The sequence below is a fragment of the Chiroxiphia lanceolata genome, chromosome 20 (assembly GCF_009829145.1).
Source record: "Chiroxiphia lanceolata isolate bChiLan1 chromosome 20, bChiLan1.pri, whole genome shotgun sequence".
In the NCBI taxonomy this organism is placed as follows: Eukaryota; Metazoa; Chordata; class Aves; order Passeriformes; family Pipridae; genus Chiroxiphia; species Chiroxiphia lanceolata.
In genome coordinates this window covers 4,042,548-4,070,273 of record NC_045656.1, presented here as the reverse complement: position 1 = coordinate 4,070,273, position 27,726 = coordinate 4,042,548, and the positions used below count along the sequence as shown (strand labels likewise).

Here is a 27,726-nt window from a genome sequence, read left to right as displayed (position 1 = left end):
CTGGTTCCAAGCACATCAGAACACACAAATATTGTGTTAGGCCAACAGGAACTTTGAAGTCTATACATGAATACGTATCTGTGGAAGTCTACTCTGACTTCTAGAATCCTTTAAACCAGCTGCAAGGTAGTTGTTCAAAGCAATGTGCTTGGCAGCTTTCACAAAGCAGAGTTTGCTTGCATTAAAGACATTTGCAAATATGCAAAACTGGATTAGGAATAAAAAGACAGCTGTTTGCTTTGCATATGAATGGGTATTCCTGTGACAGGGAAAGTGAGGAATCATTTTTTACCTGTTGGAGAAACAGTCTCATCCACAGACAAGTCTAACTCCTGTCTCACAACAGCTTTCTTTGCAAAGACACCTTTGCTTTCACTTCCTTGTTTTCCTGCTTTCTCTTCTGCAGGAGACTGGATTTCCTTGTGAGTGCCTCCTTTCCCCTAAAAGTAAAACAAAGGTACTAAAAGATTAAAACAAAATTTAATACCTGCAGAAACAAGCATGGAAAGAAGTCAGCCATCTGCACTTGACAAACATTTTTTCTACAAATATCAAAACCTCTTATTGGTGAATAACTTCTTGATGTATTCATGTCTTAAGATTTCATACAGTTAAGTTTATTTATTTTCTTGTATCTCTGTGCATAAAATTATTATACTGTAATAGTTTTATACACTGAATAAACTGTTTTATACACTGTGTAAAACTGTAGGAAACCCATTTTCCTACCTAAACAGTGCTACCAATCAGGAGAAATGACAGCCCTTTCAGAAAGAATGATCTTTATCCCTTCCCTCCAATGCTTCTGTGAATCAGTTTTCTCTAAGAGGTGATGCCTCTGTCTTTGACCAGCTGGATCTAATGAAAAAGTGAACTCATCAACAACTGTCCCCTTGCCCCCTAACTTTTACCCACAAATGAAATCATTACTATCCATTATTTCAGTTACAGGTCCAGAAGAGGATGTTTAAGCACCTGAAGATCACATATCTGATATCAGGAAGGAACAGGTACTCACACTGCAATGCACAAAGGAGCCTGTGCTGGGTTTCTCATCTCTTCCCTTCCCTGCTTTATCACCAGGATGCCTTTTTGGAGCACTGTCTGTGGCAGGACTGCCTGAAACAGTGTCATTCTCTGAGAAGGATTCATCTTCTGGTAACATGCAGAGGAGAGCTAAATTTTTCAGTCCTGAGAGCAAGAAAGTTGTAAAAGCTGTTGAGTGGCAAGACGGGCAAAAAGCAGAACTGAAACATTTTAAAAGAGAACTGCCAACTTCTCACACACTTCTTTTGAATATCAATTCCATCAAGAAGATGTTTCCAATCATGTTCATTTAATTATGTAGTTCCATTAAGTACTAATTCCATTAACAGTGATGAACAGGTGGTGACATCTTCCACCACGAAGATACCATAGGGATAGAGGTCTTAATTAATTTAAGAAAGTGTTAGAGATACCTGCCAACAGTGTAAATGATGAAAGGTTAATTAAATTGTCTTATCTTTGAATCTTCTGATCACTCAACTATTTGTACAATAAAACTACATGTTACAAACAGGTTAAATAATGAGTATGCAAAAGTACTTGGTGGTGGTGGTGGTATTTCAGCTGTATTAGAGCTGCTCAAAAAAATACCAACAAACTTATTTGAATTTCAGTCTGGAATTTTTGATACACTCAACATAGGTTGAATTTGTATCGCCCTGTTTTCTGTAGGAGCTCTCAGTTCACAGAAATCCCCATTTCCAGACAAACAAACATCACCCCCAGAAACTTCTCCTATCACAAATAAGGTTAAAAAATTCTTCCCAAGAGATACAGAGCAAAAAGCCTTTTCCTCCAAGTTATTTGCTGTCCTTCAGTTGTCACTAACACATTACTAACAGAACATGAAGCTGTAAAGACATCAGTCAATACAAGAGCCACGATGGAAAAAAAAACAACCAAAGAGTTGCCAAGTTGTCCTCAATATTTACATAAGCACAAAATTAATTTTCTCAAGCTCTCCATTTTCCACGTTCCAGTGACCCTGAACGACACTTGTTCTACATTTGCTTTCTACATAAACAGTTATTCTCAGAGAAGTACACAGTGGCTTCCCTTTTCCTTTGGAAACTTTGGAGTGAGTAATGGCAGACTCTTCTGACACTTGCAGACCCCATTGTTTGGGAGCAGCAGGAGCTGACTCACCCTTTCCGTGCTGCGCTTTCATCAAGCAGTCCCCGATGAGCTGGATGCACTGATGCTGCAGAACTCGGGCATGGCTGAGGACCTGGGGATCCAGTCTCTCTCCTTCCACTTCCTCCCCATTTGCCAGATCTGCACTGTAGAGGGTCAGAGCTGCAAACAAGAGCCAGGAGTAGTTGTGGACGTAGGGCTGGATGAGGCGCTGCCGGTCGCTGATCCGGATGGTCACCATGGGATACACGGTGATGCTGTGGGTGGGCAGGTGGCTGCAAGGAGAAGGGACAGCAGTTAGAAATGCAGCTGTTTTCCTGCTAACCAGGCCAGTCAGTAACACACAACACCTTTACAGGAAACCTTTAAGACCCAACACATTCCAGAGGCTCCAACTGTGGGCCTGTTTTTTAGGATCTTTGGTGTCAAGCACTGAAAACTGTTATCTACACACAGCAGTGTTCAATTCTTCTATCCTGTCATACAGGGCTGGTAACTCTCCTCCTGCAGCTTTCACAGCCATGGCCAGAAAAGAATTCCTACCAATTTACTTCAAAGGTTGAGGCAGGTTCTCAAACCACAGAGATTTTTACTGAACTGGTCCTGTATTTGCCACATTTCCCCAAAGGACACCAAGGAAATGTTCTGACGTCAGGCACAGCCTTGCAGGAAGCCCCATGAGAAGGACTGATTGTACTTTGATGCTAGTTATCTTTTTCTGCCAAGTGTGGGGGGAGAAGAAAATGACACATTTAATACCTGTCAGAGTATTTCTTTGCGTGGTAGCACCCATAGCAAAGGTCAAAGTCATCACACACGTTGCAGTTCATTCTCCGACCTATGATAACTCCTTGGCAGTGATCACAGGCATATTCCATGTTAACCATTTCATGGTCATCCTCATGGCCTTCAGGTTTAACTCCACCTGTAAGGAAAGATCACCCTGTAAAACCTTTCTGATAAAGGATCTTTCCTGATTCAGATTAGGAAGAGAAAAGTTCAGCATTTCTGAAGTTCCCCAGGAAAAAAGCGTTTGACTTTATCTCATGCATAATTCAGAAGGCACTACTTTGCCTTCGAGCACAGGGTTCTGAGGGGTTATTTAATGACTCTCACCCAGGAAGCAGGTTTTACACAGGTCCATGTCGTTGCACTGCAGGCAGCGGTACCGGTGCCACGGCGCGATTTCGTCGCAGCCGTCACAGGATATGTCCACGTTCAACAGGTCACAGTAACGAGCTACAAACATGTGCATCTAGAGCAAGACATGGACACAGCTTGCTTGAGTATTATTTTCTGACTTTGAGAAAGCCTGTTTTAGAAAGCAGAACATTCCCCCTGCTAAAAATGGACGGGGATCTTTTAATCACTTTTTTTTTGAAGTCTACAGGGAGCCAGAGATCCAACTCATGAAAATTCATTTTAAGCCAGATTCTTTTAGGCTTTTGAAGGTCTCCTATCTAACCCTTCTGCAGATAAATAAACAAAACATGAGGTCACCTTTCTCTGCTTGTCTGGGTCAGCTTGAGCTATCTTTTCATACCAGGTCTCAAACATTACATCCTGACATTCATCCATCCATTCACAGTTTTGCTTGTAGTCTGCAATTTCATCTTCTTCACTCCACTGACTAAAAGAAAAGCAAGTTTAAAATTAAGTTTGAATGCAATCAGGCTTCCCTTTAATAAAATTTTACCTTTTTTTTTTAAAAAGAACCAAGTGCTATAACATGCTAATAAAAACAGAATTGTGAGAACTCCCATTCACCTGGTTAATAAATGACTACATAGACAGCAGCTTCTTGCCTTTGTGACATGTTCTTAAATACATATGGAGATCAGAAAAATCAGAAAAATCTACACTTATAAAACTTCTGAAATGCTGGCAGGTCAGATGAGACATTTAAAAGCTTTTTGGCCTTCACATTTGCCCATGTGTAAGAAGTACAGCTAATATAAAACTGCAACATGAAGGTGTTAAAAACATTTATCAAGGGAAGAACCAGCATTATCTACCTCCTGCTACACTGCTAAACAACTGAAGTGCTCCAGCAGCAATCAGGTTAAAGATAAAATTTTGATAAGTTTCTGCACTGGCAAGGCTGCAAAAGAATTCAAATAGTTCAGTTAAGCCTTTGGATACTGGCCAAAATTATGCCATACTTGTTAATAGTAGTTTTACTGCTTGTTCCAGCACAAAGTTCAGGAGCCTTTCTGGGTAAAATGGTATCAATATTTAGTACCATGAGAATGCTGCATCCTTCCTGACTCACCAAATGACACTGTCATGGATACTTATGTTCTCCTGTGATGTTGTCATGAGGAGATGTGGCAGCTGAATCTCAACAAAGAAGGAAAGATCACTTGGCTCCCAGCTCATATCCAGGAGGTGAAGGAGAGCTGTCTGCACACAGGATAAGGCAGGAAGCAGTGACCTAAATAAAAACAAAAGATAATAAAACATGACCTAAAGTTGAAATGGTGTTTGGGGAGTAGGGCAGACACCTATACACTGATTTTCAGGCTTTACTCTGCATTAAAATGAGTAACTCAGGTTTATCAGTGTATTAACTTACACAATTTAGCAGGCATAGACTGTGGAATTCGAAATAAAGGTGGTGTCTTTATGGGTTCAGTTAAGATGGAGCTTATGCTATTGCCCCAGCATTAGCAAGAGGGTTTGTCTCTTCTCTGCAGTACATTTGGGAGGAATTTGTTCTCTTAGAAAACTTTGCCATCTTCAGTCAAAACTGAACAAAAGACTTGAGCGTTACTGGCAGAGAGACTGATGTTATAATCACAAAATTCTCATTTCTTTAGGACACACAGCTAGAAATTCCCAAAATTCTAACCAGAATGTTACAAAACATGAGTTTTAACATTAAAGCATGGTTGCAGAATTGTCATATTTATCGTGGCATCACTCTTGCCCAAGTATTCCACAATAAATTTGCTATTTCCAGTATTTTACTATTAAACTTCAGAAACACATTGTGGAATTATAACTACAAAATGCAACGATTCAAGTTTTTAACATTGATAAATTTATTGTGGTTTCCTGCATAGTAGTAATAACAAGCCAACTTGGCATTTTTAATCCCAAGATCCTTATTTAGTTCTGTAAATACAGCAAAGCATAGTTTGATTGAGTCAAAATTAATTAAGGTATTAAACAACAAATAACAAACGATACGGGAAGAGGTGTGGAGGAACAGTGAATAAAAATCACAGAAATAAGGCAAGAATTGTACTGTACCTGTCATTAATAGCACTAAATCCCTTCACAGAATTAACCAGGAATAAAACAAGCTGATAGTAGGACTCCCGAATCTCTTTGTGTAGCTCAGCACCACAACCTTCCAAGTTTCCAAAGTAGCTGGAAATTAAAGAGTCAGTTTAGTAGCCTTGTTATATTTTAGGTAGGATGGTTTGTAAAAATTTTACAAACAGGCTATTTTTAAACCCCTCCCCAAAAGTGGGAAGAATGTTGTGTTTTATTTAAAATGCAGTCTGGTAGCTTCAAACAAAAATAAAAGAATCCTGTACCAGAAATCAGAAGGAACTCGTGGCACTAATGATGGAACATTCCTTCGAATTAAAAAGGTCCTTTACAAAAATCTAATCAAGATCTTAAAGGAAGTCAGTGCCCTGTGAGATGACCATGGAGAGCTCCTGACAAGGGAGAAGCCAAGTGACAGAGTTGGCACACCACAAAAATGAGACCTAAATTTATGAACCAGAGCAGCACAGTATTGGCTCCTGATCTGAGACAGAGCTTTCTAGTTGTACACAAAATTTGGAAAAAATAAATAAATTCCAAATTGTCTTTCCTTACTTAGAACAACAACTGCACAACCACATAATTGATATGATCTCTTTTGGCTCTTTTCCCTGGGTGTGGGAGCATGTCCAGGAACTGGTGCCAAGCCAACAGCCCTGCAGACCTTGGCTTGACATCCATCCCTTTGGCCTCTGGCACACAAGTGGAATATGCCACCCCACAGCAAAACTGGTCTGGTACAGGTGTCACACCCCAAGTTATGAAAATTCATGAAAAAGCAAATGTTACAGCGTGCACCAATCTTGGATGTCATTCTGCCAGACAGGTGACAAAGTCACCTTTGATTTACAAAGTTCACAAAAATTATAAAGATGCAATGCTACCTAAGTAATTACAAGTTAAATTAGTTGGATCACTACAGGTTTCTCTTAGATGACAAAGAAACCAATCTAGAACCAGAGAGGAACTATAACTACAGCAATAAGTGAAGACTTCAGTCTTTTTGAGTCTATTGTGATCTGGTTGGGACTGTAAAGATGTTTCTGGGTGACTCAAACACATGATACCTACTGGCATGAACAGCTGTGCCACCAAGTCCCACTTGAAAATAATAATTAATTTTCCTTTTTTTAACTGAAGCACACAAGGTATGCACAGCAGCCTGAAAACTAAACCTCAAGTCATATTTTTATTATCCACATGGATTGAAAAGCAATAACTTTCTACTGTTTTCAACATACATGAACTGGGGGAGCACAAGGACTAAGACATATTAAATCACATGGTTGAGATTCATCCAAATAACGACCTACTTTGTGAAATCTTTCTGGCAGGCCAGAAGTTCCAGGAGGAAGAGCACACAGGGAGGGTGAAAGCAGTGTGGCTGCCCAAGAGAGTTGAGGCACTGGCGGATTGTCTTGAGCACTTCCATGATACTCTGCCCTTGGGATTTTCTCAAAGCAAGAACCTTTAAAACACTAAGAGTAAAAAAAAAAAAAAACAAAACAAAACAAAACAATGAAAACTTCAAAATAAAAAAAATAACAATTCAAGAAGTGTTTGACTAATCACACGAGAGCTTTGTATCTAAATTTTCAGTTCTATTTCAGCAGTTGGGTGACTGAAAGAGCTTCAAACAGAATCCAGCAATTCCTGCACCACCCCACGTTTTAGAGCCCCAAACAGACAAGCTGAGAACAGGAAATCTCTCTTCTGATTAACATTTTCAGAACACCAGGTAACTTGAGATGCAACCACTCTCTGTGTGGTATCAAGGATTGGTAACAGTGATACACCATGTCTTTGCTGTTTGTAGATAAAACACAAAATGCCCCTGCAAACAAATCTCAGGAAGCAAGACAATAAATTGCCAAATAATTGTTTTTTACATTCTGTTCTACATAACAGAAGGAAATGAAATGAAATAGGACTCTGAGCCACTACCTGGTGATGAATAGCTGAAGTCTGATACCTAAGTCTGACAACTATTCATACAGCAAATGTTTTTCAATACTGTCTTGATGCTAAAATATGTTTTATTCCTCCTGAAGAGGTGTGAAGATGAGCTTCTGTATTTTATAATGGGCAACATTTTCAATTTGCTTACCTCTCATGTGAAAGGGACTGATCCTTTATAAAGTCTAATATGTTCTTCAAAATAGGGTATTTTTCCTTTACAGTAGGCACAGGTCTTGGCTCCTCCATGGATCTGAAGGACAGGAGCCTCAGCCTTCCCCTGCTCAGCTGAGACTTCCTTGTAGGGGTGGAAGGAGGTGATGATACATCTTCCTGCTGGGAAACTGCATTTTCAACAGGTTTACTCTGAAATGCAGGTGCTGCTTCTGTTGGGAGGGGCTCTGGAACTTGTTTAATCTTCAGCTCAGACTGTGATGTTTGGTCCCCCTCTTTTGAAACAGGGTGAGTTCCTGCACTGGGTGAATGTGCTGCCTGGAAGTCCGTGTCCACAACTGAACCTTTTCTTTGGCATTTATCACTGACAGGCTGCTGGGGGTCATCAATGTCTTGGGCTTCCAAACTGTCTGAAGCAGAATCTTTCGTCTTTGCTCTTACAGGCAAAAAGTTCAGTAACAAAAGGCTCTTCTGCATGCAGAGTTTTGCTGCAGTACAAAACCAGTAAGAGTTAAAACCATGACAAGAGAACAGCAAACTTGCTGTCTTCTGCTAAGAAAGTGATTTATCTTATTTCTTTTGAGCCAAGACAGCCAGAAAATATTGGTTTCCTTGTTATATTGATCATGAAACACCATCAGTTGGGTAAGTTTATATTTCCAAATCTGAATAATCCCACTGAACCATATGAAGTACACAGCAGTTAATGAGAATACATTTTATTCTAATAACCATCAGCTGCTATTCTAACATCAGTTAACTGTGGTAAGAAGTATCTACAAAAATAGATGACCGTAAGTTCAGAACCAGATGACCCAAGTGAGAGGTCACTCCCTGCAGAATTTCCTCACATTCTATTTTCTGCAAAGAACAGCAGAGCACAATCTCTGACAGTTCATGCAATGTGCACTGGGTTATCTCTTAAGGTATTAAAAAGTAACCCCAGTTGCCAACTTACCTTTTACAGTAAAAATAATGCCTTGAGATTTACAAGGCAATGCTTTAGTAAACTCCCTGGAATGCTTATACATTTGGAAAGGCAACACTCACCAAGAGTTTCTGGGTTCACCTCACTTGCTTCCGTGTTCTGCTTCTCCTCAGTATCATTTCCCCTCCCCATCAGGGATTTCTGCTTCATTTCCAACTGCAGACAGGATGTTAAAATAGTTAAAATATGATTCCCCCTGTGTATCTCTACAGCAGGCAGGATGAAGACTGTATTGCTCTAAGGGAATTTAACCTCAGGAGCAGATGCCAGTGGTCACCATTCCCCACTGCAGTGCAAACCACCCAGAGTCTCCAAGAGCAGCACCTCAACTGTCAGAGCTGCTCCAGGTTTGTAGGTTGAGAGCACTCCCTGTCTTGTGACTGGATGTGCATCAGCACTCCGAGGAAAAAAAGGCTTCTCCTTTACTCCCACACTCAGGAAAAGATATATATCCATATATCTATATATCATGGGATAAGGTTCTCCAAAAACATGTCATCTCCCTGGTGAGCTCTGTCAGATGCAATGGGTGAAGGCAATTACTCATCCTAACATGCATCTGCACTCACTGCAACTCCAGGATAACAAGCTGCCAGGAATTCTAAGGCAGGAAAGGGAGAAGCTCACAAGATACTAGAATGATGTTTAAGACAGATTTCTTTTTATTCTATACCTCAAAAGAGCTCCAACTGCAATGTAAGAATCTTTCTAATTAACAACACACATTCTTATTGAAAAATAACGCAAATTTAACTGATTGAGTCAAATTCAGTCTTAAATACTCATGATGGCACATCTGGGGCAGAGGGAAGGTGGGGGGGGAGTGTAAAACTACATTTAAACATTTAAGTTCAAAGCTTAGAAGTAAATATATGTTCTTCCTAAGTGAAAACAGTTGACTTAGAATCACTGAAGGAAGAGATTGTTCCACCCTACTCCTTAACATTGCATTGTAAAATATTAAGGTAAATGACATTCACAGATATCCCCCTGAGTGATCTTACCATCCATATTCTAATGGAATCAGCCAGGGAATATACTTGTGCAAACTCATCACACAAAGGCACCTTGCCTCCACTGTTGACTGGAAATGAGAGAAAGAAGAGTTCTGTTTATTTACAGCTCTGTTTTTATACAACTACTTAAACTAAAATTATGCTACAGCTCTCCCCTCATCTCTTAGTCAATGCTTGGAATTATGCCTGTAAGAAAAACAGGGAATAAAACCTGCCAACTTTCATATGCCTTAAATACATAAACTGCACCTTGACAGAGTTATTTACAAAGTTAAATTACGAGTATCTTCCTCATCTCTTCCCAAAAGTGATGCCTGAAGTAATGGAAAATAAAAACCTCTCCCTATACACACAAATGTCACTGGTGCAAGCAGAAAGCAGAATAATCAAGAAATGCTTAGTATTAACTTAAAGCTCTATAGATGTATTTGTTTCCTCTATTGTTTTATGCTTTACTGAATTTCTGGAACGGACCTTCAAGATCAATCTACAAAAATTAAAGACCTGCCAAAACAGTGTCCATGCAAACTGGCCTGACAATGACTATGGAGAAAAAGACATTCCTACTCAGTCTTTCTTTTGCATTTCCCCCTTTTTTTATTTTTTATTTCCTTTCTCCTTTTCAGGGTGACTCGTCCCTACGTCACATGGCACGGGGGAACAGGGGCCTGAAATGACTCTGCCCCAGCACAACCTGACATGACAGTGGGATGGATTTCTCAAGCACTCACTAATAATTTCCTGTGCTACCCCAGTTTTCAATCTCACTCAGAAAATTAGCCCAACTGTCAGACACAGACAAGATGACTAAAGGCAATAACCACGTTAGTCATCGAGTCAGTCTCTGTGTCAGTCATTTTCAGTTGTAACTTTATAGCTCAGAAAAACAGCTCAATCATTCTATGACCCTATGAAAATGTAAGATGTTTGGTGTCAAAATTATGACAGAAAGTGAAAGCCTAAAATGAAACCCTTCAAACCCAAGCAACATCTTATTATCCGATACTTCAAATAATCCAAACACTTCCAGTAAACTTAAGGGAAGGATGATCTGAGTTAAAAAGTTGCTCATTTTACCTCCTGAAAAGTTGTGATACAATGGATATTATATAAATTAAAAGCAGAACATTGCCTTTTGTTTAAAAAGAAAATTTAAATATGCATTTTGAGGATGCCAAGGTTAGTTTCCACAGTATATTTTGGGAGGTAATTCACACTTCCTCCAACCCTAGCAGTTATATAAGTTGGATTTTTAGAAGAGATACAATGAGAGTGGAAAATGATCCAAGAACCTCTATAACTGGGAGCCTCTCTGTTCTGAATTAAAGGCCCAGATGACATCACTACTCTCTTTATGTATAGCTCTATAGGATTAGTGGTTTCTGATGGTTATTAATATTTTGCCAGTGCTCCAAAGACAAAAGTATATATTAATAAAAAATAAATGCTCTAGAGAGAAGGCTTATACAGTCTACCTAAGTGATACCTTTATACAGAACATCTTTTTTAAAACTGGTCCCACTAAACTGATTTTTAAAGCTTATGAACTGAGCTGTAAGAGAGCCTTTTACAAACTTTTAAGTCTTCATTATTAAGATAATCTAATAATATTAGAGTTACCATATTTTTGAAGCTTCTCAAATAAATCTGGAGTGAGATACACCAAAGCAGCAAATGTTGAGTTCACAGCTTGATCAATAGTAGAACCAGCAACTATATCTGTCTTTGGGGTCTGTTTTTTACATGCCTGTGTAAGTCCTTTGAAAAGTTCAGATTTTTGCCCACTGAAGTCCTGGGCAGGATCTGATTTTGCAAAGTCGATAAGAAAGTTACGGCCGACGTCGTGGGGAGAGCTCCAAGCCTGCAAAGGGTGGCAGAAAACATGGATTTTAACATTATTAATAATATATTAACATTATCTGAAAAACTGTTGCAGCCTCCTTTGGTACAACTAAGTCAACTTGCAGCTTATCCAGCGCAGTTGAACAAAGTGATCTAACGAAAGACATCCCTGCACAAGGTGGGCAGTGAATCAGATGATCTTTGAAGGTCCCTCCTCCAAACCATTTTAGAGAATCATAGAATAGAATCACAGACTGCTTTGAGTTGGAAGGGGCCTTAAAGCTCATCCCTGCCACGGGTAGGGTCACCTTCCACTAGACCAGGTTGCTCCTAGCCCCATCCAGCCTGGCTGGATTTATTAGTTTCCATTTTCATAGAATAAAGGGCTCAGAACAGTTCCTTCCCTCCTTGATGTTTGAATTAAACAGCACAAGTGAGGACAACTTTAGCACAGCAGCAGAACCTTAAGGGCATAAGAACTCCATAAATCCAAACAAATGTGGGTGATGCCCAGGGATTCCATGCCAGTGGAACAAAAGCAGGGTGCAAGTACCTCTTTTTTCTCTTGGTGCTTGGTACTGCTCTGCCTGGCTCCCAGGGCTGCCTCAGGACACATCTGATGCCTGAAGACAGGTTTCCACAGAGGGGAATTAAGAACTGATGTTACTTTCAAAGGAGGCAAGTCTGCTTCACTACCTAGTTCTGCAAGAAAATCAAAACAGACACTTCAGTTACTGAAGACTTTTCTTCATTTTTACAGCTTAATGAAAATAATAAATATTAAACATCCAATAGGGGGGAAAAAAACCCCAAAAAGTTAATGCAAGTAGACTAAACAAGTAATTTAACAATGTTCTCTGTTTCTCCAGTGTGGTACAGAAAAGTGATATATCTTCTTTAATGGCAGCATCAATATCTTATCTTATAGTGACAAGGTTACATTATGGAAGGACTTTAAATAAAACATTTTTGCTGTTCTTATAACTATAGAAACTCCCCAATTTGCGAGAGAGTTTAAAAGCTTTTTCTCTTACTAAAGACATAATAATTTGCTATATGTAAGCATGCTTATATTAAGAAAGAAATAAAATATTCTATAAGAACATTTCAATTAGTTCCCTAAATTCACAGGCAAGTAGCTGCCTAATTGTACAAATACTGACCACCTGATGGCAGCAAGACCTCTTTAACCTTGTTAAATTTATCCAAAGTGGTGGATGGATTCTGATTTAGGAAGCTAGACAGAAGTGTTCTGGTTGTGAAGTTAAGGAATGAGCAACTTCTTTATTTACTTCGTATTTTACTTATCTTCACTGGCCCAAATCCTAAGTGAACTTAACCACTGGAATTAACCAAACTTAATTTGTGAATTCAAATTTCGATCACTCTGAAACATGAAACTTTTTAAAATCACTTGTGTTCTGTGTTGTGTTCTGTGTATTTTTTTCGGTTTGCTGGCTGCATATTCACACCCCCCCCCCCCAGCGTGGGGTGGGTCACAGCACTAGGGAACAATTTTAAAAGGGAAAAAAAGAACATATTACTCCATAAATAAATAAAAGGGGAAAAAAAGAACACATTACTCCACAAATATAACTCAGCTTAGTGTGTTTACTCCCAGGTGTCCACGTCTTCCCCGGACGTGCAACGCGGCAAGCGGAGAGAAACACAAAAGGCACTTGGTTTTCACGGGGGGGTTCTACACAGAACGTCCCTTTATTTCCTCTCTGCCTGGATCCCAACTGCTGGAGCCCTGGGAATCACTCACCTCGTTGGGATTTCAGGGCCATGCTTCGGGAAGCCAAGCGCCCCATCAGCCGGGAGACAAGAAGCTGTAAATCCAAGCCCCAAGACACGGCGACGTCGGGGAGCCCGTAAGCAGTGACGGAAAACTTGTAGCCCCACTCATTATTACTGCTGTCAGAGTGAAAGAGAAACTGCAGCCGTGGGCCAGCCTTAAAGGTCACTTTCTACAGAGCAACAAAACAGTCATTTTGCCAAATGTACATGACAGGAGAACGTTTCAGGGTAATGAATTCCCTTCAGCAACTCTGGGGTTTTCAGTACTGTGGGCTGTCCGTAACAGATCTAATTTCCCCCACCACCTCGATGAGAAACCCACAATACTAAGCAGGGAAAATTTCTATTCAATAGCTTAATGAGACATTTTATAGATGACTGCTCTCTTGTTTTGTGGCTCTAAAGCTCAGTGTCCCATTTGAGTAGGTCTCACTTCCCCACAGGAAGGGCCACGTTTGTCTCATGATGTAAAAACTTGTGAGGGCAGAGTAAGTTTTACTCATGTAGTTACTGGCAGTAAAACATGATTATTCCTTTTCACTTTTACTGACTGCCGCCCTTTTGATAACAGCAGCAAAGAGGGAATCTTTACTCATTCACTCCTTTTCTTTGCAGCATTTCAGACTTTCTTCCTCACCTCCTGCCCTCCCACCTCTAAGAGGGAATACACACACCCCCCCACAAAAATCCCACATCCTTTTAGACAGTAGTTTTCCACAGTAATCATAAGGATTTCCTAAGATTGGATATATCACTTGGTTCAGAATTTTAAAGGTGCTCACCTTAGGCCACTTCTCAGTGCCAACCTTTGTATCATAACGAGTTTTTGCCCCTCTGGCATCAGTAAACTCCAGGTAATCATACCTGTGAAAATTGCAATTCATTACTTCCTAATTTACTGCTTTCGTTTTGGGGGGAAAATGTTTGCTTTGGGATTTTCACAAGTGCTGCATCTCAGTGCACCCTGTCACATCTCTCAGAACCACATCTTCTGCTGAGGAATTTGTTTCATGTTTCAGGGCAGCAGTCCCAGCAGACACTGTTTTCTGCAGAATTTTCCCAGCTCTTCAGTAACAGGTGCCAAATCCAACATCTGGCAAACGCCTTAAATAAGCAGTAGCCTGATATGTTACCAAGAGAAGCCAAGCCAATAGTTTTTGCCCTTAAGAGGGCAAAATAAACACCACAAGCACAAACTGTGGTGGTTACAAAACACATCAAGGCCAAAGGAAGCGAAATTCCTACGAACAGCACAGCACATTTGCCAGGAGAAGTGGCTTTCAGCACGAGGTCAGTCAAAACACACATTGTGTATTACCCTGGACAAGGAAATCAAAATGGCACGTTTGGAGTGCACATTGAAACATGAATTGCCCCTCTGCAAAGAGATTCTGGAATCTAACCCAGCACGAGATTAAATTACCTCCTTTCAGTTTCACATTTTTCATCAAATTCCACCTCAAAGTAAGTTGCCCCATGGCACAGGAAGACTGAGACCTCATGGCAATTATTCTCATAGTTATGAGGTGATTCCATAGTCCATGTTCTCAACACCACAGGCTGCTCCTGCTGCCAGCTTTCCATTTCCATCTGCACAACAAAAATGCATTCTCAGACACAAATCTACAGCATTTTTAAAATATTACCAAACTAGATGTTTATGTCCGTACTTGCAAGTTGCCAGATGTACATACAAATGGCATTTAAAAGGCTACAGCACTGATTTATACTGAAACTAGTTCTAAAGACATCCTTGATAATCACAGTAAGGAAGCACTTCTAAAGCAAATTCCAGTTTACTGCAGGAGGAGACAGTCTCACCCAGAAGTGACTACAAGTCTCCAAAGATGACAAAAAGGAGTCTGGGTGACTAATGCAGATTTAAACATCTACACTACAGACATGCAGACTTTGTTTCCATCACCACAAGCGACGAAGCTAAAAATATTAAGCACAAGCTATTTTTAATTTATTTTCCTCTTCACCCTCAGAATCCCTCCTTCCCATCTACCTTCTAGGCTGCTCATTCCACTTGCACTTTGTGATCACTTTGCTCATCTTCCACATCATACAGATGTATTTCTAGTTCTTCACTCAACATTTCATTACACATCCCACGTACTTAGAAGCTTTCCAGCTCTGTTCCAATGCTCACCCACACAGTCACCCCGGTTTTCTATGTCTTTCTTGTAATTTTGCTTTTGTTTCACTGTGTTTAGCAGTGCCTGTGTCTTCAGTTACCTTATGAGGTTCACTACAAAGGCTTTTCAGTGGTTCTATCAAAGTGCTGAATCCCTGTAGCAGAGTACAGTGTGGAATGTCTAAAGTGCAAAAATCCAACAGGAAGATGACCTAGGAGAAAACACAGATCCCATGAAAATGCCCAAAAAACACAGCCATGCCACCCAGAAACAGGACAAAATCCCCCTGCTCACTTACCAGCTGACGAGTTGCCATAGCAAAGACAGAGTTACTGATTTTTTCTACTATAGTTTTGCCACTATATTGTGATAAAAGTGACTGCAAAATCGTTCTGATGTTTGACAGGAACTGGCCCACATCTAAAGAGGAAAAAAAAAACCCTTAAGAGCCACCTCAAGGATTTGCTCCCACAACCCACTTCATCAAACATGAAATGCATGGGATGTGCACAAGGACAAAGCAGGAAAGGATCTGCTGCCCCAAGGCAGTGACACCCAACAGTTCAAAGAAGTTTTCTGTGATATTTCTATTGAGGAAACAAGTCATGCTTGTCAATGATAACACAGAAAAGATGAGTGATGAGTAATTTAATCAAACACTCCAAGATTGTTTCAACAACCTCAGTGTATCCAGTAGCCTCCCTGAACAGTTATTAAGCAACAAGTGAGGGTAGAAGTTTTTTAGCTTTAGCCTTATTCCATTTTTAAATGTTTATTTAAACTGATTTATATACAAATAACTTGTTTATATACAAATAACTTATTTATATACAAATAACATTAACATTAAGTAATTTTATAAAAAATTACACCTCTGTTAAGTACTTGGTCCAATTAACTATTCAATACTGAGCTGCTGCATTAAAGAAACCCAATCCCCCTCAAAAAACCCAACAAAACCCCTTAGAAGTATCCAGTTTCTTAAGCGAGTTCCTTTCTTCTTGCTATCCCAAATATCTAGCAAAATATATATTATAAACCCAGGAGTTTATCCAAATAAGGGACACTTAAACTAAAACATTCAAATAAGTCTGTAACTATTTGTAGTTTGGGGGTTTTTTTCAGTATTTGACCCTCTAAACTCCCTGAAATGCTTTCTGGAGATTCTCCCAAGGTAAGATTACAGCTAAAACTCCAGGTTGCTCAATGTGCCTACAAATTACTTCCTAGAGAGATTAGAAGTGCTATGACAGATATGAGTGTGCCTCAGGCAACCTCTGGTGATCCCTCATTACACTGCAATTTGCAAAATCACACTTTGAAGTCCTGTATTGCACCACAATTAATTCTGCATTCAACCCCAGCACTTACAGTTTTTAAGTATTTCTACTGCAAGATCCTTGGCTGAATTATCAGTGCCCTTGAGCTGCAGGTAGCACCAGGAGAGGAGGCTGCCCTGAACAGACCAGAATAAGGAAGCCAAGACTGTGCCACTCTCTTGCTGTGCAACATCCAGCATCATCATTTCACACTGAAAAATAAAGAAGAGCATTGAAAAATGTAATGCAGCCTCTTCTGCTGCAGAATGACACACAATATGTAGCTGTGTGTCAACTGTGATGGACATTCTCATCCCACTCACCCCAGAAAAAAAAAGATGAAATGCAAATGACAGGCAGTTTGTAACATGAAGCAACTGATGGGCTTTGTTTTGATATATCTCAATTTTAAATAGGAACAGCCACATATGAGTCACTCGACGTTCTCAGCACATTTTTTCTCCATATGTAAATAGCCCTCCTCCATTTCCAGCTCCCTCAGTGACATGGCCAATTCTATCCTCTCAAAAAGGGATGATTACTTCTGTATCCGAGTGTCTCCCCGTGGAAAAATACCAGATCTTATACATTACCTACTCCACTGTTACGGAATGTTAATGTTGAAAGGAAAACACCTCAGAGCTGGTCGGAAAACCTAATCCTACCAATGCACAGCCAGGAATAGCTGCATCCAGAAGGAGAGGAGAGCTGGTTCCTTGGCACCCATCTCAGGCAGGCAGCTTGTGTTTGAAGGCATACAAAATCCATGACAAAGAAGCAGGAGCAGTGCAAAGACAGTTACCTCTCGTGCTGCCACCAGCAGAAGGGTGTCCATGACTGACAACACCTCACTTATGTCAAAATTTGCAGAAACTCCTTTCTCTGGTAATAGTAAGAGCCCACCAGGATCTTGATCACTACAAGACAAAAGATCTTCTTTACAAACCACAAATTTAGCTATTCTTCTGTGACAAAATCTGTAGAGATCCTACTGTATAATTACTTGGAAAAATCAAAAGTTTGTGTTCTGATGACTCCAGACGGATTAAATCAATAACAAGCATCACCATGGGCAAACAATCACTTAAAAACCTGGAAGACAGCCTTGGAGAAGTCTAAGAGCAATACAATGTGATTTCAGCACCAGCCTTGGCCAATGTTTTATACAGCTATTCAGTTAATAAACATATTGAGGAGTAGCAGTATCTCCTTTCTACAGCAAAATCCCTTGAATATTTTGGAGAATTATTTTCCAGGGGAGTATCATAACTAAAAAGGATTATATACAAACTTATGAACAGATGTGGGGTATCAGACAAATATTACCAATTTCAGGACCCCTTACCTGAAGTGGGTACACAAGGACCTGAAGGCAAGATGTACAGATTGCTTATGTTCCTGCTCTGTGATGTTTTTCTAGAAAAGGGAAAAGATTTATTTTTATGATATGTTCTGTTTCCCTCCTCTGTGAGAAAGAATTCTAATTGCTGCCCCCTACTATTCATTTTTGGTAAGAAAGGCAGGGTTAGCTCCTCTATCTTTGGATAAACTGCAGAGAGAGAGAGAAAGGGGAAAGGGTAAAAAGAGGCACAGAAAAAAAAAATAAGGTTTTCACTTGAATGGGACAAAGTATGCATTATTTGACAACAACAACTCAGATCTGTCCTCTTTTCTGCACAAACCAAGCAGGTTCTGAACAAGCAATCTCTCATGTAATGGTTTACCATCATGGTGAAGAGCTGGTGTCTCCTGGTCTGCCTGTCTGGGAAAAACACTGCAGCTCCACTGAGTAGGGTGTTCTTAACTTCCTCTTTTAGCATTTTCATTGGCATGGAGTTACTGTCCCCCATATCCACCACTGCTCAGACAAGAAGGAAACAAAATTACAAGTTCTAATTAATACTAATATATTAGAGGCATAACTGAATTCAAAATGTTAAGATCACACAGCTTCAAGTCCTTGCAATCCCATTATACCCACAGAAGAGGAGGGGAAACTTTTTAACTTCTAGCAAGAAAGATTTGCCTGAGAATATATTTATTCACTGAGTAAATTAGTTCTAGGAACATCATGACTTGAAAACCATCAAAGCTAATAAAGTTTCTAAGATGTGACAGATTCTATATGAAGTGGTTTCTCTGCAGCTCACTTTGCATGAGACTATTCAAAATACACTTGAATGAAGAATGTGCCACCCTCCTTCCAACGAAATCTAATGTCTAATTCCCATTCTCTTCACTGGCTCCAGAACCTTCCTGTAAACCTTACAGACTCCTTGTGAGCTCATTTATATTTATATGAAATTTCAGAAATAAATGCATCCCTGTAACAGTAAAGGGTCACATTCCCTGCTGGTTCAAGCAGGAGTTTTCTATTGCAGCTGTTTCCATTGTCAGAAAAATCTATAAAACCCTTTCTTTGGGTCAAGGAAAGTTTCCCTGTGGTAGACTTAAATTAGCACACATTGACCTGAAGGAGGAACAGGAGCCAACTTGGCCTCTAGGAATAAATATCTTTTCCCAAATTTGAACAGACAAAACACTTATATATATTGAATAAAAAATTACCTTCACACAAATGTCTATAAAGCTCTTCTGCAGCTTCTGTGTGACCAGTTGTTTTGCTCTGAGGAGTTTCTTGAGGTTTAGCAGTTTTATTGTCTCCAGTAAGTACAGAGAAGCAGCTCTGGAGAAGCTGCAACAGCAGTGTTTGAGCAAATATACATTCTTCCCTTGGGCTGTAAAAAAACCCCAGAAAACAAACTCAAGCAAAAACTAGAAAAGAAGCTCTTTTGCACCAAATAAATTATGCTATGAAAGTCACCATCTCAGATGGATAAAAAACACTGAGTGGAAAGCACACAGCCATAGCTACCAGCTAAATTAATCTACAGTTCAAGCTTCCACATAACATTATAGTTAAAAGTCCATATGGCAGCAGTAGGAAAATGTTATTTATGTAAATGATGCAGTTTAGGAAGAACAAACTGCTGTAACTAAACTAAGTATACTTTATTTATACACATGCACAGAGATTAGTGCCTCAGCAGAGAGTAAAGAAGTGACTTACTTTTGGTGAAGTTTATTGTAAAAATTCCAGAACAGCTGCAAATCAAGTCCTGTGAAATCTAAAAATGACTTGTATTTTAATCCACTCTCCTTCTGCTGAACCTTAAAAAGGCAAATAAAAGGTAGGATTGGAAAATTAACTCTATACAGAACACATTTATAAAACGTAAATCCCTGAGCACTGGGCTTAAAGCAGCCAGGTTTCCTACAGATTTGTAGCTACACTGAATTCCAGTGTAAGTTCTTTCATTGATATTTCAGTGTCTAAACGTGACAGTTCATGCTGAAACCTTCTCCTTCACAGAGCTCTCTCCTCTTTCCAGATGTCTGAGCTCCCATCCCTGTTCTCCACCACTAAAAGACTTTCCAGCCTCCAACTCTCCCTCTAATTTGACTGAAAGTAAGAAACAGTCAAAATGAGATCGACTGCCCATGGTTCAGAATTGAAGCTGTAAAGGCACAGACACATGTGCTGAAAGAACAAAACATCATTTTGACACATATCCTCAGGGGTTGGGTACATCACCCTGACACCCAACAGCACACACCAGTCACAGCTCTTAACTGTGTATGTATTATTCCAGATAAAAAGAGGAATGTTTTAATATATGAAATCTTCTTAGCTTCCTCTTTGTGCATTTTTCCAGATGTTTGCTTCAGAACCAGCTACACTAACAGATATGGGGCATCCTCCTGTTCCACCTACTTCGTTGTAACCTCATGCTGAAAAACACTTCTTCACTTCCTTCTGGACCCAAAGTGAGCACATTCTGTCACATTCAGTGAACATACACAGAATGCTATTTTTCAGAAACCATTTTTTTCTCCCCAACATGTTTTTTAACCACGGTTAAAAACACCCAGACTTCTCTTTATCCCTTTCCAGTTTCTGTTTGCACAACCTTATTACGTTCAGCACGGGAAACACAGGCTCAAAACAACCCAAGAAGTAAAAATACCAGGTCCTGTGCCAGCTGCTGGATGAAATGAAGTGTCTTCAGGAGCAGAGTTGTGCCACAAACTGTGTCCTCATCAGTCCTCCTGCACTGCAGGCAGTTCATGCTCCTGCTGGGCTCGTCCCGCATGGGCCGAAGGTACCCGAGGACACTCAGGCCCTGGACCCCCAGACGTTCTGCTGTGTCTTGTCTTGTGCACAAGAACTTTATCATCAAGTACTAGAAGGATAAAAACACAGCACAAGATCAGGGTTTAAAAACTAGTGCAAATATGGCTTTCAAAAGGCCTATGTGAGGAGACTGCAAGTGGGGTTGGGGGGGCCAAGCCTTATTCCCTGTCAATCACTTCCAGAGGTTTAAAACACTAAGCTTGAGATTCAGGCTAAGCTTGATCTCTCCCTACTTCCAAAACAGTCACAGTGATGGGTCTGTGACCTCTAGAAGCAGCTGCAAGGTTAGTTAATTCATTATCAGTTCATTCACTCTGCAGGTGCTGTTCCTTGCCTTTATAGTATTTTTGCAGGGTAAAAAAACCTGTTAGGTGCATTTAAAAGCAAGCAGAGGATCAATATGTAATATTTAAAACATGCTGTTATCAATCTGTCCTCAGTGAGGTGCAGAATGCAAAGCTGAAGGAAACAGCAAGCTCTGCCATCCCCATGTACCCAGTTACTCTGCAGCAGCAGGGATGGTGGTAGAAAAATTCCCAGCTGATTTGTAACTGTGCCACCACTTCTGCTAATTCCCACAGTTCACACGGACTGGGGAACTACCACAGCAGGATCTGAAAAGCCACTTTTCCTCCTTAAGCACTACAAATGAAAGCCCATCTTCTGCCATTCTTGAAACAAAGATCCTTCCCCAGGGAAATCACCCTGACTGATGGGACTCCTTAGTAACTGTTTGCCCACTAAAACCCAGATTGAAGAACGTGGCTCTGAAAGAACAAATGCTACAACTACACAGGAGAGAATCTGTCTAGATACCAGAATAAAGCAACAATCACATCACTCTTTTTAGAAATATTTCAGCATGATAAAACCAGTCATTGCACATTAACAGGTCCTTTTGTATTAAATTTGATCCTGAAGTATCACTTAATTACATATATATATATATGTGCATAGAGGGAAAAAGAAAATTCAGAGGAGAAAAATTCCATCATATAACTAGAAGGCCATTGTTTTTTTGCCCCTACCCAGCAGAGTTGTCCCTTACAAAAAGAATTAGGTTTATTTTTTATTCCAGTTGGCTTTAGAGCAAAGCACAGAGAGGAGCCCCTGCTCACTGTGACTGGGCCAAGGGGTTTGTGTGGTTCCTTACTTGGGAAATCCTGCATTGCTGCATTTTGACATCAACTTCATCCCATTCCTCTTCCACTTCAAACCAGCCAATAGGATCATCATCTCCCAAATCATCACTTGAACAACTGCTTCTGTGTTCAAAAGAATTTAACACACTTCGTGAAGGAAAAGTTTATCAACTGCAAAGCTGTTGATATTCTACCAAAATATTTAGAGCATGTTATAGCTATAAAGATGAGAAGGGACAACAGAAAGTGTCACATACCTTGAATGTCACAGTTTAGGGTAAGAAAATTTAGGAAATTTTATTAGTCATGGTCCCTATCACCCCCTCACTCCTAAGCAACAGTTCTGAAAACTAATTGAATACAAGTTAATTAACATATAATCCTTCTAAAAATTTCTGTTACCAGTGAGCTGCAGCTCAAGTAGAAAGTTGGTTCTGTTATATCCCTTTCAAAACAGGTCTCTAAATCAAGAGGCTGAGAACAACAGCTACACACACATTTCCTCAAATACACACACATCACATTGAGGCTCAGTAAAATCAAACAAGTAACAATCAAACGATGCACCATTTTTAAGTCACATGCAACAACTCTCAGGAGTTTCAGTGGCATTGCAAAAAGGTCAAGCATAACTTCTATTTTCCACGCAATCATTAGAAAAAGTCCACCCCTACCTGTTTTTTAAGAACTGTTTGAATTCCCTCAGCTTCCATTTGTCGTAGCTCTCGAACCTTTTGAAATGCTCCTCTGCGTGGAACTTCTCTGAAGCCCCGTTGTAAGCAAACACCAGCCCACACTGGGCCCCAATGGCACCTTTCCGGACCTGGAAGGGCAAATCCAGAGCAATGTGTTCAAAAGATGACAGTAAAAGGTGTGTCTTTCACAGAAAAAAAAAAAAAAGGAAAACAGTTATGGAAAGCAACTAAATCCTCGCAAATACTGACATCTGGAGCTGCACAGGAAAATGAAACACATTTAGAGGAGAGTTATGAAAGCTGCTGTAACCCCCTGAGATCATGTACATGGTTAATATTGGCTGTATTTGTCCCCCTAACATTAACTAGAGTTCCACATATTAATTCTCACTCTAATTTTGTATACTTTTTTAATTAAAAAGAACCCAAACTGAGATCATGTCTCCCAGTATCACTCCACTGCTAAATAACTTAGGGCTCTCCAGCTCCAGTTGGAATTTCCTTGCCAGAAGTCCATCCATGTTTAGGTCTCTCTGACATTGAAATATGTATCCTTGTTCCAGCAATGAAATTACTGCTTTGCCTTAAATATATAAATTAATTTAGCTAATTCACAGAGTTTTGTCTTGGCAATGAGATTTAATCACAACATCTTGCCTTTAAATCAGATAAAAGGAACACCAAATGTTCAAATTACACTGGTGTCTCTAAACAGACTTCAAATATCTTCATTTAATCTAAACTCACATTATGTATCTCGAAACCTGCTATTCACACAGTCAAAAAATATTTGAAATATAAAAGACCTTACATATAAATCCATACTCTTTAGAGAGAAACCACAGAGTCTTTGGCTTGAGATATATATTTCAAGATAGAGACAAAATCAATAGAAAATAAATGTCTTTACTACATGGTTGTGGTTCCCTGGAATAATTTAAGACCTTCTTTTTCTGGAGTTCTCTGTGACTTAACACCAAAGTAAAACTCTAAACCAACACTATTTCAGGATGAATTAAAAATTTCAGCTCATATAAAAAGATATTCCAATTTAATTCTACCACCAGGGCAAAAAGCAACCCTTCTGCTTCAAAAGCACACAGGAACTACATACCTTTATTCTGATTTGTGTCACTTGAAATGAAGACTCAGTTCCAGTCGAAAGAATGATACTTGCTCTGGTTTTCCCAGTTTCAGTAAGAAAACCTAAAGCAGGAGTGGGAATAGAATGAGGTTGGAACGATTGCTAGGGCAAGGAGTTTGAAGGAGAATACTGGGATTGTGGACTGAGGGGGGGGGGAACAAAACCACCACTCTTTTCCAGTGAAATGCTCATTAGCAAACGTTTCCAAATGAAAGAGATAAGTTAAAAGATTGTTATTATGTCAGTACCTCCAGGCAGTGACTCTCTTAGAGCTGCAATAATCTACAGCAGTTTCAAGAGTGTTTCCCCATTAAAGGGTATTAGTAATTCCCAAATATTATTTTGGCTTGGGGCTTCTGTTCAGTGATATAACCATTCACTGGTATAATTCATTCACAGATATAACTCAGTTCCCCACACTGTGACCCATAAAACAGAAAACAATCCACAAAACAACTAAAAATAAACTCAAATAACACATGTGAGCAAACAAGAGCGTTAAAATAAGCATTTAGAATGTGCCTGATTTTCTGTCACAATGGCTCTCGTTCACCAGTAGCACTGCACAAGACAATAAACCATTTTTAAAAAAAAAAGATTAGGTGGCATTTCACTTAAAAAGAAGCCCAAGAAACACAAATCTCTTTGTTCAGGTTGTATCCAGTACATAAAAGCACTGCATTAACAAAGAGAGGCTTTAAAGGAGAATTAATAGTTATGTGGAGTCAGGGAGAATTTCAATGATTTCCACCATCTCTCTCCATCAGTATTTGGGAAACCAGCAGTGAAGGATTCATGACTTCAACCCACAAAATGGGCTCTAGTATAATATTCCCAGGGACAGCTCATGGCTGACTTCCACGTAGGATATCAATAATTCTCCCCAAAATCTAATCTTGTTGATTGGTTGCTTTGCTTTGACAATAAACTGGCTCCTGAGAAATCCACAGTGTTGCAAAACAGATTTTATATATTGGTTTGGTTTTTTCTTTGTTTTGTTGGTTTGCTTTTTTTTTGTTATAGAAGTTTCATATCATAAAACTATGAAGAAGCACCAAATATATATAATAAACACAGAATAGCACCAAGGCCTCGTTAACAGTCATTATGTCTGGCTGAGTCTTTTCAACCTAAACAACTTTATGATTCTAATATTTTGGATTTTAAACTGCAGGCTCTTACCATCCCCAGTCCAAGGCTCCACAAGGAGGTTTTCAGGCCCTGATTTATCTTCTTTTCCCTTTACATCACAGGCTTGCAGAGTCAGTCTTAAAGGTTTTCCTAAGTGAGAAAATGAACAGGTTTATCAAATTCATTTCAAAACGGTAAAATTTGTTTTCTAAAGTTCTTAATACAGAAAACAAATGGAAAAAAAAAAAATCAAAAAACTATGAGATTTTTACCACTTTCAGACAAAAAAAGGGAGGGAAACTGGAGTATGAGAGATACATTAATGTAACGTAATTCAAGTTTTAAATAGAGACAGAAGGACAATTAAAATCATGACAGTGTTCCTTCCACTGTTTGCACACTCTGGAATTCACAATCCATGAAATACCACTTGTCTTACAAAAGGCAGTGGCTACTCTGGAGAAAACCAAGCAGTTTTCAAAGCTTTTGAACTAAGCACTGATACTTGTAAAACAATTCACATATTCTCTGGCACAAGACAAGAAGTACTGACAAAACATACTAAAAGGCAAGCAATGGGTAAAATTCTTCACAAGAGACTAATGATAACCTCAGAAGTTGACAACTGAGAAAATACAGATTTATCAAACAAGTACAGCCAATACAGCAAAGTCACCACCTGACGTCAGACCACAAACAGCTCTACACTCATGACACACTCAGATTATAAAAACTTGGGTTTAACTCAGATTATAAACTGGTAAAAGTGAAAAGAAAAGAACTTTAAATAGATGGTGATGGTGTCACATTTAAAATACATCTTAAATTTGTGTGAGACCATTTACTGAGGCTGAACACACACAACTGGAACAACAGAAATACTTGATATCATTTGCCTTTTAAGCAACACAAACATCATCACCACCTGATACAGGGGCCACTATCTACACAGTTCATGTTTTCTCCCTTGAGAAGATGCCCCCTGGTTCAATTCTTTGATCAGAAAGCTGATCTAATCCCCAACTTTCAGAGCAGTTCAGCTTCCCAGGTTGTCTCCTCAGTGACAGTTTTTAATTTAGAAGCCCTGTATAGAATTTTAAACCCCAACAACAAGTAGAACAACTCAAAGCTGTGCATTTTCTGAAGCATGGCCTGTAAAGGATGCAGGAATTGCTCCATTACCATATTTATAGAGCAGGTTCTGTCTGACTGCTGCCATGGAAGCGATGAGAGAGGAAGCCTTGTACGGAGTGTCCAGATGCTCAGTGATTGCACAAAGGGAACTCATCACTTTGGCAACACTCCCCCGGGCTAAGGCAAAGGCCAGGAGTGTCAGCTCCACCTCTGGAGTAGTACAACAACTGGGGAGGGAAAACAACAACAGTGTGAGAAGAAAATCTGGGATATTTTGGCTTTAAATAATGCTGCCATGGAATCTCTCAGGTGCCTGAACGTCTTCGAATTATTCAAGATACTTAAAAAAAAATAGCAGGTGAGTAAAAAGGTAAGATTTTGCTACACAAAGTCTCCTAAACCATTTCTCAGAGCATCAGCAAACAACAAAACTCACCTTGTTATCCTGATCAGGAAACTATCTACTTCTTCCAAAACGTTTGGCGATAAGAAGCTGGAAAAATCCGTGGAGCCCGGTGTCAGGGAGAGAGGTGGCATGTGCTGCAGTGCTTTCCTAGGGAAAAATGAAACACAACAGCAGGAAACCAGTCAGAATGGGAGAAAACAGCCTCCCCAAAGGAATCAGACATTTGAATCTTCACGCTTTGTGTGGGCAGGTCTGTGCAAATTGCTGCTGAGTGCACAAAATGTATTTACGCAGAGAAGCTCTTCCAAAGGCAATGGCAGGACTGAGTTCCAGGCAGGGAGAAGTTCAATGACTGCTGGGTAATCTCGAATCTAGTCCCATAATCTCAGATTTAATGAGAAAAAACACATGCAGGAGTTTTGAATTAAATCTGTGACAGCATTAGAAACAGCTCAGTGTGCAAGCGTTGCTTCATTTTAAATTGTTCTGGAATTGAGCAAGAGCTCGTGAGTAAAGGGAAAATGGCTTTGAAGTTCCTTCAAAATAATTACAGAAAGACACTTGTTAGCTCAGACCAGAATTTTTGTGAATTCCCAAAAATCATGTAATAACCCCAGAAAATAGGAATTCTCAAGCAGTTTCATCAAAGTCATTCTACCCAATACTAAAGCCATTCTACCCAATACTAAAGTTTGGAGGTTTTGCTTTATAATTCTAAACGCTGAATCTGTAATTCCTGGAAGCCTGTTTTCAGTCAACATAATTTTTTTCTGCTTTATTAGTTCAGAGTTCACGTTATATTTCTAAAAAATATCTAAACTGTGCTAAAACTGAAGGCCCTCAGTTTGAGTAAAGCTTGCAACTTCCTCAGGTGTGGGCACGTATGAAGGTATCTAAACTTTAAAGAGATTTCACAGATGACTCAAATTAAAAGACAGGCTTAATGGACTTTAACCTGCTGCACTCATTAACCTAATCAGCACTGCTCCTCAGTTTGGTGGCATCATGCTAACTAAGCTCTATAAAAGCTGATGTGGGTGTGGAAACATTTTCTTAGAATTCCAACCCTTCAAGTCATCCAGCAGAAGTGTTTGGCAATCAAACAAGGAAATGTTACACAGAAAATGGTCAATCACCACAAGCAAATATCTGCATGGAGATAGTGCACAGACTCAACTATATC

General features: G+C 39.6%; 1 protein-coding gene across 4 annotated transcripts in view; it reads right to left on the bottom strand.

Annotated features, from left to right (window-relative positions):
- ZZEF1 (zinc finger ZZ-type and EF-hand domain containing 1) overlaps positions 1-27,726 on the bottom strand; it is a 57,180-nt gene that overhangs the window by 19,241 nt on the left and 10,213 nt on the right. For 3 of the 4 annotated variants that reach the window (XR_004360454.1, XM_032707374.1, XM_032707375.1), the window contains exons 7-38: positions 26,574-26,690; positions 26,186-26,364; positions 25,055-25,153; positions 23,843-23,934; positions 22,708-22,856; positions 22,045-22,156; positions 20,725-20,940; positions 19,767-19,867; positions 19,265-19,434; positions 18,421-18,554; positions 18,042-18,112; positions 17,499-17,613; positions 16,749-16,908; positions 15,676-15,797; positions 15,478-15,588; positions 14,660-14,826; positions 14,019-14,100; positions 13,205-13,406; positions 11,990-12,138; positions 11,215-11,455; positions 9,583-9,662; positions 8,641-8,734; positions 7,568-8,078; positions 6,774-6,938; positions 5,437-5,556; positions 4,454-4,615; positions 3,682-3,811; positions 3,298-3,436; positions 2,941-3,106; positions 2,194-2,456; positions 1,019-1,191; positions 293-440 (exon numbers count right to left, since the gene is read on the bottom strand). Coding sequence is in view for 3 of the 4 variants with exons in the window: in XM_032707374.1 (XP_032563265.1) it covers positions 293-440; positions 1,019-1,191; positions 2,194-2,456; positions 2,941-3,106; positions 3,298-3,436; positions 3,682-3,811; positions 4,454-4,615; positions 5,437-5,556; positions 6,774-6,938; positions 7,568-8,078; positions 8,641-8,734; positions 9,583-9,662; positions 11,215-11,455; positions 11,990-12,138; positions 13,205-13,406; positions 14,019-14,100; positions 14,660-14,826; positions 15,478-15,588; positions 15,676-15,797; positions 16,749-16,908; positions 17,499-17,613; positions 18,042-18,112; positions 18,421-18,554; positions 19,265-19,434; positions 19,767-19,867; positions 20,725-20,940; positions 22,045-22,156; positions 22,708-22,856; positions 23,843-23,934; positions 25,055-25,153; positions 26,186-26,364; positions 26,574-26,690 (4,940 nt within the window). In the remaining variant the exon portion in view is untranslated. The remainder of the gene's footprint in view (positions 1-292; positions 441-1,018; positions 1,192-2,193; positions 2,457-2,940; positions 3,107-3,297; positions 3,437-3,681; positions 3,812-4,453; positions 4,616-5,436; positions 5,557-6,773; positions 6,939-7,567; positions 8,079-8,640; positions 8,735-9,582; positions 9,663-11,214; positions 11,456-11,989; positions 12,139-13,204; positions 13,407-14,018; positions 14,101-14,659; positions 14,827-15,477; positions 15,589-15,675; positions 15,798-16,748; positions 16,909-17,498; positions 17,614-18,041; positions 18,113-18,420; positions 18,555-19,264; positions 19,435-19,766; positions 19,868-20,724; positions 20,941-22,044; positions 22,157-22,707; positions 22,857-23,842; positions 23,935-25,054; positions 25,154-26,185; positions 26,365-26,573; positions 26,691-27,726) is intronic. The other variant, XM_032707376.1, reaches the window with a different exon arrangement.